Consider the following 11,380-nt stretch of genomic DNA (forward strand, 5'->3'; position numbering starts at 1 on the left):
CTTAACACAGAAAGGAGCAACAGATCTTTAGTTCGAAGAAGGTTACACTCAACCAATAACTGTCAAATGGTTTTTGTTTAGCGTGAAACAATGTCTTACATGTAAATATATGTATTTAAACATATATGTGCCCTTTAAAAAGTAATGACAATACATCACCCCTGTTCCCATCACTCTGATAGAATTAGAACATAGGCAGGGACTTAGAGCACCTTGTGGGCCACTGCTAAACACTTGCCCCTCATAACTTCTCCCCCACATGTAACCATTTCCCTGAATTTTGTGTTATTAATTCCCTAGTATTTTTAAACGAGTATGTATCGGAGTGTGTTTAGCTTAGATTTCTTGCTATTGGACATTCTTAAATGGAATCATACTCTATGTATTCTCCAATAATTTGCTCATCTGTTCAGTGTTGCACTGTTGAGATTCATCCCTGTTGCTGTTATGGCTATAGTTCCTTTTCACTACAGTATACTATTACATCATATATGCTGATTATCCTGATTTGATCATCACACATTGTATATAGGTATTGAAATATAACTCTGTACCCCATAAACATGTATGATCGATATGTTTCAATAAAAAATTAATATAGAAAGTAATATTCAAATCTTTGTGTTCACCTATATTCAGTAGTTTTTAAACTTTTTCTGGTATTATATACCATAAATTATTTATTCAGTCTACCAGTGATAGAGATTAAGCAAGTTTTCGGTTTCTTTTAAAATGAACAGTAGTATCAAGAACATTCTTGTGTACATGCTGTGTATATATGCAAGAGTCACGTGCAGGTACTTAACCTAGGACTGGAGGGTTTCAAGTTTAGAAAACTGTGGTCATTTTCCTAAACAACAGGGTTTACCATCAGTGAGGAATAGGATCGATTGTTTGAACTCCTTTGTCTGGCCCAGAATTAGATCTGACTTTCTGGTGCACCCCAGAATTTTTTTTTTTTTATCCTCTTGAGACGCATAGAACACTGTACTACTAACGCCAGCTCCAAAGGTGAGTGAAGAAGGCCCACGACTAGTTGAACTCTCACCCATCTTGGCAAGACACTTATTTGAGCTGGAACTCTACGCACTGGCTCATGCTACGGCGATTTTCATTGAGTCAATTAAATATCCATAATGATGACTCAGTCATGACGTTCTAATGCTTCTTTGACCTCCTGTATTTTGGTGACTTTTCTTCCACTCAAACAACACAAAGGACTGTATTCTGTACTCTGATAAACAGATGGTGTATTAGAAAGTACAGGGGCTTTGGGCCGGCCCGGTGGCGCACTGCTACAGTGCACTGCTTGGGAGCGAGGTGGCGCTCCCACCGAGGGTTCGGATCCCACATACAGACCGGCTGCTCACTGGCTGAGCGAGGGGCGGGAGCAACACCAGAGGGTTGCGATCCTGTTGCTGTCCCGGTCCAGTACAGGCGCGACACTGAGGGTTGTGATCCGTTGCCGGTCACGATAAAAGACAAAAAGGAAAAAAAAAAGAAAGTACAGGGGCTTTGGATTTAGAAGTACTTGCCTTTAGCATGGTTGCCATTTATATATTAGAGAGATGCTGTTGTGATTAGAGGTAATATATGAACAGTATCAGGCCTTTATCCTAACACTTGATAAACCTTCCCTAAATTATAGCCTTTGTGGATGATGTTCTCCTTATTTGTCATTACCCAGAACTTGGAAATTCAGAAATACTGAAATTCCTTTCTCTAATAATAGCCCCCCCCCTTTTTTTGGCCTAATTGAATCCAGCAGATTCCATCCCCACCCCTTGTTTCAAATCTCATCTTAACTTCTAGTTTCCTTCTCTGAGTTATTCTTATAATGTTCACATATATTTTTTTAAATTTAATTCTTAATTTGTATATTTTTGCCTCTTCTTAAATATAACATGTCCCAATGTGCACTTTTGATTCCTACCCTCCTATGTCCCCACCGTCCTCTTCTCTGGTTCACTTAATGGTGTCACCTTCAACTCAGTTGCCCTGGCCTAAAACTGAAATCCTCCATTTTCCACAGTCCATCAACAACTCCTGTAGGTTCTGTTTCTGAACCATGTCGTGCCTCTGACCACTTCTAACCCTCTCTGGTGTTACGTCCCAGTCTAAGCCCATGGCAGCTCTCACCTGGATTGCTGTCTTCCTCCCTCACTGCTCCTGCTTCTGCTCCTGCCCTCTCGAGCTACAGTATACATCAGATCTCATCACTCCAGCTCTGCTGGTTAAACTCCTCCAGAGACTTCCCAGTCGCAACAACAACTTCCTGACACCTTGCCTCCAGATGTGATCAGACCTCTGTCTTCATCTCTTACCTCGGTTCTCTTCATACACTGTGGCCCAGTCACACCGACCACTCTCTCTTTCTCTCCCTTGAATATCCCAAGCTCATTGCCATCTCTGGGCCTTTGCACTTACTTTCCTGTCTTCCTGGAACTCTTTTCCCATGACTTTAGTGTAATGTTTTCATAGTTCAAATAGCTCAAAGGTCACCTACTTAGAGAGGCTGTCCTGGAACTTCCCATCCGTGTTTTTCTTAAACTTTTTACTTTGTTTTCTTCATAACTGTAGTATCTAAATTTAAAGTTATACATTTGTTTGCATTTTTTTTTTAATGTCACCATGCTAGAATATAAGCTCCAGCAGAGTAGGCAGCAGAGTGTCTGTCTGGTTTACTGCTATATTCTCAACGTCTTTTATTCTCAACATGTTTTATTTTTTAGGATTAATTGGAACTCTTCAAAATGTCGGGTAAGTTTTTGTGAATATATTTGAATATGCTTTATTTCTAATGTGAATTGTGTGATTTTTTTTTTCAAAAAGTGAGCTCATTTCATTTTGAAGTTTTTTATTTAGCATCTGGAAAACATAAATAGAAATGTATATATTCATTTAAAGATAAGAACATTTCTCTCTTTGTCAGAAGAGGATTAAAAAGTGACTTATGTTGGTGCATATGTACTGAAAGATCTTTAAAGTATGTGAGGAAAATTAAGTAAAGGAAGATCAAGTGTAGGAAAATACATCTGGAAAGGGAGGTGTGAGTAATAAAGAAAGAGCCTTCAGTGACATCCTGCCTTAATGGAGGAAGGCTGAAAGTTCCTGCGTTTTCTAATAACTGATGTAAGGGCAGAAATGCCACCTTTATGTGATTTGTGTTTTCTGTGACATTAAAGCCAATCAGTAGTTTAGGAAATTCAAAGTTTTGCTTATAGTGAGTCCAGAGAGAACTTTCTCTAATCTCAGCAAGAGGATAAGTTTTAACACCATGAAAAGTGAGTTTAATATCTCCCTTGCAGCGATTACTGTGACCTAGGTTGCTTTTAGAAAGAATACAGTAAAAACGTGAGTCACTGGAGATGTAGACTAAACTACCTCTAATTGAGTCACGTGTGGCACCACAGCTTTTTAAATCATTAAGTATTTATGGTGTCATGTTTTGAGTTGATTAAAACACCACTTTCCAAAAGAATAAGGAAAAAAAAATCAAATTTACTCTATCTATATATGCCTGTATTCTCCATGTTATACAATAGGAAAAATAATTTTTGTTATTGTACAAAGAATTTATTACATAGGTATGAGTCAGCATCGGGTCAGCTGAACCACTAGTTTGGAAGTTCATTGCTTTGATCACAAGCACAATAAAATTGCTTAGTTATATTTTTTAATCTTCATTCAGCCTAAAAATTTATGGACTATTAAATTTATGTCTAATATATCATGATGAATTATGGTTTTTTGTAAGAAATATGTGTATCTCATATTGATTATATTTCTTGATGCATACCAACAAGAAAAAATAAGCACATTTTGTTATCATATTATCATTTCCTTTGTAAGTTATATTTCCTCTCTTCTTCTCAAGGTGTAGTTCCGTCAGCCTCTGAGCAGCCTGCAGGTGAAACAGAAAATCAGATAAAATCTCCAGATCCCAGGCCTGATGCCCCTCCTGACTACAGTACTCATTTTGTAGTGGGTAGGTTAAACATTCAGAAGGGATTCTTCCCCCACACACCCCCGCCACCCCGCCAAAAAAGATCATACTAATGGTTAAAGTTGCTTTTTTAACTAACAAATGGATTAATTGATTGATTCAATAAATAAATATTGAATGCTGATAGAGTGCCACGTACTTTACTATATGTCAATTAAAACCTATTCCTGTCTTCGTAGGATTTACAGCCTACTGAGGAAGGAAGTTGTACAAACATTGATGTCACTGTTCGTGTTCTATTACGGAAATATGAAGGGAATGTTGTAAGGGCACAGAAGATAGTAGCTGACTCTAACAGAGATTTAAGGAAAGCCCGGATTGGGTGTTTTTCACACTAGTATTGGTAGGAAAATGCTTCATGGCAGAGTTCTTTATTTAAATAGGTATGGAATACTATAGTTACACAAAGTTAAACAGCTGTTGTTGTCTTTTGTTTTGTTTTCCTGCACAACCAGGAAATTTCCAAATGCAGTAGGGAGTGTAATATGCTGGTCCCCATACAAAATTTGTTCTTCTTCCTTCACTTCTCTTTGGATCATACAAACTTATTAACAAAAATAATTCAGTTACATATATGTGTATGTAACTTTTCTTAGAAATATAATCTCTATACTGAATATCCTCACGATCTAAATTATAATTTTCTTTCTGATTTATTGACCCCCAAATTTTATTACATCAGGTCCTTTTATATTAAAAGTACATGGTAAAATAACCATCAAATCATTGAAGTGATATAATGATTGCTATTCTTAGGATAATTTATGTGACTCTTAGTTGCATTGTTTTTAATAATGATTAAGAAAAAGGAGGAGGGATATCTGATTTCTAATTCAGTGTGGGTACCCTTAAACACACTTCTTAAAGGAATTAAAGCATATTCTTCATGACAATCTTAAACACATAATTTTCCTCATTTTTTTCTAAAGACATTAGGCCTTTTTTATTTCCTCACTTAGCTCTAATTGGACAATGTTTCAGGCTACTATTATTTTTCCTTTACTCTCTACTCACTCTCAGTTCCTCGGTCCACTCCTCTGTTTTGCCCTGCCCTGTCCTGCCTTCCTCTCTCACCCTCTAGAGTCCTGTAGGAGCCCAAGCCAGAAACTTGGTCATTTTTCCTTGTATCCAGTCTATTACTAAGTCAATACTGTTTCTTAAATGTCAGTTGTCATTTGTCTACTTTCTGCTCCTTTCACCACAATCAGACTTCCATGACTTTCATTTGGATGCAGGCACCTCCTGCGTAATCTAATCGCCCCATTTTCCATTTTTATTGGCACAAAGTTCAGCTCTTTGTACTGAATATAAGGTTTTTCATAATCTGGACTCCCTCCTACATTTCTTTCTAGCCTTGTCTGCTAAATCTCCACACACAGCCTTGACTCCTGCAGGACTGAGCCTCTGTGCACCTGCTCACTCTGCTCTGTCCCCATCATGGAGGTGCTGGCTAGGTCTAATGTGTTGTTAGCACTTATGTCACAGTGTGTTTTCTCTGCATAGGTTAGGTGCCTGTCCTTTTTAATCCCTTAATGCACTATGCATCTACCTGTGATTACTCCAATAACTCCCTTCATACTAACCATTCATTTTTTCTTATAAATTTGTGTATCCTCCACAGAATTGAATGCCCTTGAAGACCCGCATGCCCTTAATGCACTATGCATCTACCTGTGATTACTCCAATAACTCCCTTCATACTAACCATTCACTTTTTCTTATAAATTTGTGTATCCTCCACAGAATTGAATGCCCTTGAAGACCCGCATGTGGGTCTGTCTCTAGCAGCAAGCACAGCAGCTGGTCCTTGAGTTGGGATTGTGGAACTTTTCCTAAATAAAGGAGTGTTTGATTTACCTCATGGCCTTGTTTTTAGACAGTTTTGGGAGAATAGTTTCACAGTTCATGACTTTTATGAGTGGGGATTTTATGAGTAAAAAAATGCCCCAGACTTTGTCACCTTCAAAGGCCCCTCTTCCCTTACGTGTTCACATCACAGGAGTCTGAACTTCTTTACAACTTGCCTTGCAGAGGCAAGAGTCTGAACTTCTTCACAAGTTGTCTTTGTTCTATTTCTCATCCCAAAGAACTCCTTCCGGGAGTCCTGAGGAATGTCCTTTCCTGGTGGTGATGGACTTTCTCAGCCTTGGTGGACCACAGACCACTGCTTTGCCCCTGTAATGTTCCACGAGGGGGCGAGAGGTGGTGGTACAGAACTAAAGGACTTAAAGACAGCTGCTAGCTAGAGTCACTTTTCTACTGTGCAGGCACAAGGCCCTCCACAGGATGCCTTTGTTAAAAAAAAGAAAGATTTCAAATCAGCAACTCAATTTTCCACCTGAAAACAAACAAACCTAAACTGAGCATTAGAAAATAATGAAGATTATAGCAGAAATAAATGAAATAGAGAAAAGAATAGAAAAAAATTGACAAAACCAAAAGATTGTTCTTTGAAAACATCAACAAAATTAAGAAACTTTAAATTAGACTGATGAAGAAAAAAAAAAGATTCAAATTACTAACATCAAGAATAAAAATGAGAATATTACTACCAACCTTACAGAAACTGAAAAATATTATAAGGGAATACTATAAACAATTGTATGCCAAACAAATTTAAAAACCTAGATGAAATTCCTAGAAAGATGCAAACAGCTGAAATTAACTCAAGAAGAAATAGAAAACTTGGGTAGACCTATATAACAAATAAAGAGATTGAATTAGTAGTTTAAAAATTTCCCACAAAATAAAGCCCATGCCCAGGTGGCTTCACTAGTGAATTCTACTAAATGCTTAACGAACATTTCAATACAAGTTATTTACAAACCCTTCCAAAAAATGGAAGAATAGTAAACACTTCCCAACTCATTCTATGAAGCCAGTATTACCCAATTAGCAAGATCAGAAAAGGATATCAAAAGAAAACTACAGACTAATATCTCTTAAAAATATAGATGCAGCAACATCTACTAGCAAACCAAAATACTAGCAAATCAAATCCAGGAACATAAAAAATGAATTTACACAATGATCAAGTGAGATTCATCCCAAGGATGAATGATCAGTTGATCATATGAAAATCAGTCAGTGTATATACTATATTAATAGAGTATAGGACAAAAATCACAAAATCACATCCATAGATACAGAAAAAGCATTTAACAAAATCCGATATCCTTTATGACAAAAACGCTCAACAAATTAGGAATAGGAGGGAACTTCCTCAATCGGATAAAGGGCATCTATTTAAAACTCATAGCTAACACCATAATTAATAGTAAAGACTGGAAGTATTTCCTCTAAGATTAAGAACAAGATAGGATATATTCTCTTACCACTTGTATTCAGTATTGGGAGGTTCTACCTAAGGCAGTTAGGCAAGAAAAAGAAATAAAAGGCATCTAGATTGAAAGGAACTATTTGAAGATGACATGATCTTGTATATTAAAATAAAAAATACTAAGTCATGTGCACACACACAACATTAATTAATGAGTTCAGCAGTGTTATAGGGTACAGGATCAATATACAAAAATCCCGTTTTCTATATATTTCTATATACTAGCAATGAATAATCTGAAAAAGAAAGTAAAGGTACAGTTCCACATACAATAACATCAAAAATAATAAAATAGGCATAAATCGAATAAAGAAATCTAAGACTTTTACATTGAGAACTACAAAATATTGTTGAAAGAAATCAGAGAAAACTTAAATAAATGGAGAGGCATTTCGTGTTTATAGATTTGAAAAGTAAATATTGTTAAATGGCAACACTCCTCAAATTGATCTATAGATTCAACACAATTCTTCCCAATTTTCTAGTAGGGTTTTTTTTATTAAGAAATTGACGAGCTGATTCTCAAATACATACGGAAATGTAAAGGACTCAGAATAGCCCAAACGTTCTTGAAAAACAAATTTCGGAGGTCTCACACTTCCCATTTCCCAATTCTATTACAAAGCTACAGTAGTCCATACCATATAGTATTGGCATAAGATAGGCATGTAAATTAATAAAATAGAATTGAGAGTCCAGAAATAAACTCAAACATCTGTGGTCGATTGATTTTCAACAAAGGTGCCTAAATAATTCAATGGAGAAAGAATAGTCTATTTAACAAATGGTGCTGAGACAGCTCAATATCCATGTGTAACATAACACGTTTGAACTGAAATAGATCTATATTGGAATTTTAACATGAAATACCTTGACTTACATAATTTGTTTTTGTTTTCAACCACAAGATTTTTCTCAAGACATTCTTTTCTTGAATTTGTGTTAGAGGAAGAAAGCCTTTCTTTATCTGGGTCTGGTCTTCCTGGCAGTTCAGAGAAAAGCGCGTGTGGGCTGCTTGTGGCTCTGCACTCATAGGATTTCAGTGAAGGCTATAAAACCTTACAAATAACTTAGAGTCTGTTGAATATGTCTTGGTAGACAACAAGGGCCCCATTACTTGCATATTTTAATCAATTAATGTTAAAAACCTGAAAAGGAGGACAAAAATGAAAAAAATTATTAATGATCAAAATTATTTAATAAATTATTGATATTAGTGGTACATCTAAGCAGCATGGGCATGCACATCTCTATGATGGCAATTCCTTGAATTTTAAAAAATTACCATGAATTGCAAAGTTGCCATTGCTTATCTTAAGAAACCTTTGATAAAAATCCTAAAGTTGCACATTAGTTTTTGTGTGCTGACATGTTATTATGAGTACTCTTCTGAAAACATTATAAAATGTTGTATCTCTTTTAGGAAATCCAGGTCCCTTGACTAAGTTATAATGACAGAGACAAAATTTATCAGATCTCTGGTTGGAGATGGAATGGAGAGAAATGGTGGATGGATAAGTGCTATGGAATGAATATTTGTATCCAACCCCACCATTCACATATCGAAGTCCAACTCCCAATGTGATGGTATTTGGATGTGAGGCCTTTCAGAGGTAATTAGGTCATGATAGGGGAGCCCTTGTGATGGAATTAGTACCCTTACAAGAGAAAAAAATGAGAGAGATGATCTCTCTCTCCACCGTTGGAGGTTACATCAAAAAGGTGTCCATCTGCAAACTAGGAATAGGGCTCTCACCAAACCTGATGTGCTGGCACTTGATCTTGGACTTCCCAGCCTCCAGAACTGTGAGAAAGAGATGCTTGTTGTTTAAGCCACTCAGGCTGTTGTGTTTTGTTATAGCCGTCCCAACTACTAAGGTGATAAGTTTAAAGTATTGGATCTAAGTGATCTCAGGATTGAGGAATAGTCTGAGAGCTAGACGATGAGGATACAAACAAGTTATTGAGTCAAAGGCAGCCCAACATAGTCATTAAATGCACCCCTTTAAAGTGAAGTAGATCTTAGTATCTTTGTGGCCTTGAACAATAACAGTAATAAACATAATGACAAAAATTTACAGTGGTAATTACATGCTAGGCCTTGTACTAATCCCACTAATCCCACTAATACAACCTAATGTAGTAAGTATATTATCTCCAAAGGAAGAACCTAATGCATTGAAAGGCTAACATTCCCTCAATGCTGTGTCCCTATGCCCTGTAAGTTTCAAACCTTATTTCTGGACCTCTGAAATGGGAATAATATTCTCATAAGGTTTAAGAGGATTAGTTAGTATGTAAATAAACCTACGTAGTATATTGTTGCTGCATGGTGCACAGAAAATGGAGTCGTTAGTTATTTTTATGTAGTTGTGTAATTCATTTCATCTTGTTACGAGTCATGCTAACTTCCAATATGTTATAGTGTTATAACACTTTCATTTGTTTTTGAATATAGGGCCCCCTGGACCAGCTGTCCCTCCACCTGCAGGCTACCCAGGAGGTTTGCCTATGGGATACTACAGTCCACAGCAGCCCAGTACTTTCCCTTTGTACCAGCCAACTGGTGGTACCCATCCTATCCAATATCAGCCTGGCAAATATCCTGTGCCCTATCAGTCTGCTCCAATAACATGGATGCCAGGGTCAATTCCTATGCCAAACTGCCCTCCTGGTCTGGAATGCTTAGCACAGGTACTCCTTGCAAATCCAAATTATGTTTTCATGAAGTATGACCATGGGTATTATATTAGCCCGTTTCGTGTTGCTAAAACAGAATTACCTGAGACTGGGTAATTTATAAGGAAAAAGTTTCTTTGGCTTACAATTCTGCAACAGCAGCATCTGGCACAGGCCTCAGGCTGCTTCTACTCATGGCAGAAAGTGGCAGGTACAAGCAGATCACATGGCAAGAGGAAGCAAAAGAGAGAGAGAGAAGGTGCCAGGGTCTTTTAAACAACCAGCTCTTGTGGGAACTAATAGAGTGAGAATTTACTCATTAATCTCTCCCCCCTCCAAGGAGAGCATTAATCCATTCATGAGGGATCCACCCCCATGACTCAGTCAGTTTCCAACACTGCCACATTGGGGATCAAATTTCCACATGAGATTTGGAGGGGACAACACATCCAGACTCCATCAGGTATCAACAAGGAGAGACAACGGCTAGATAGAGTAAATGAAGGAGATGGATCAGTGGATACTCTCAAGAAGATGGAAAGAAAACCTGCAAATGAAAGAAAATACATGCAATTGTGTCTCTGGGAAGGGATTTTTGTCTTGCATATACAAAGAACACTTAAATGCCTAGTTAATGAGATTGTTTAAAAACCCATGTTAGAAACTAAGAAAAAAACCTGCTTAAAGAAAGTAAGATAAAGCTAGTATTGGAAATTCCTTAGAAAGTTTTGAATATTGTTTTGCTTTTGGAAAAAGGAAATATTGAAATACATTACAAGCAAGGGACTTCCCAGTTCAATACATGTCTCCTTAGGTAGTTAACCAAGTATTCTTTGGAGGTGACATGTTTCTCTTTTCAATTCTGTATATCGATAGGGACCCTGTGAATGCTCTGTGTCGAAAACCATTGGTACAATGTATTGTGCTGATGTATGAAAATCGGTATAGTTGGATCAGGAAAATTTGGATAATACATGAGTCAAAAATTTTATTTTTGGACAAAAAAAATTATCATTTGAGCAAAATATCAACAAAATACAGAGCCAGTCATTCAGATAAAGTGCCACAATAAACCTCTACATTATTTCAAGATCTTATGAAGTGTTTGTAATTAATCAAATTTAGAAAGTCTTGTTTCTATATTCTATGATAAATACAGAATTGTTTTTGGAAATCTGGTATCTTCTGGAGTTATTTATCTTTAAAATTGTACACCTTTGTTTATTTAAATATTAAAAAACAGTTTCTCAATTTCTTCTATTACCCTGACAAGTTAAATTAACATATTTTTTAAGTTCTATTTTCCTTCTCAGGAATGTTTGAATTACAAAAAAAAAAAAAAAAAAAAAAAAAAA

At 36.6% G+C, this 11,380-nt stretch overlaps 1 protein-coding gene across 4 annotated transcripts in view; it reads left to right on the forward strand.

Annotated features, from left to right (window-relative positions):
• The first annotated feature begins 2,730 nt into the window (after positions 1-2,730).
• The window catches only part of PLSCR4 (phospholipid scramblase 4), a 30,302-nt gene continuing 21,652 nt past the window's right edge, over positions 2,731-11,380 (forward strand). For 2 of the 4 annotated variants that reach the window (XM_008573255.1, XM_008573254.1), the window contains exons 1-3: positions 2,731-2,760; positions 3,878-3,988; positions 9,805-10,040. In XM_008573255.1, the coding sequence (XP_008571477.1) occupies positions 2,754-2,760; positions 3,878-3,988; positions 9,805-10,040 (354 nt within the window). In that variant the 5' untranslated portion in view covers positions 2,731-2,753. The remainder of the gene's footprint in view (positions 2,761-3,877; positions 3,989-9,804; positions 10,041-11,380) is intronic. The other 2 variants (XM_008573257.1, XM_008573258.1) reach the window with 2 other exon arrangements.

This window comes from Galeopterus variegatus, unplaced genomic scaffold (genome assembly GCF_000696425.1).
Source record: "Galeopterus variegatus unplaced genomic scaffold, G_variegatus-3.0.2 Scaffold893, whole genome shotgun sequence".
Classification (NCBI taxonomy): domain Eukaryota; kingdom Metazoa; phylum Chordata; class Mammalia; order Dermoptera; family Cynocephalidae; genus Galeopterus; species Galeopterus variegatus.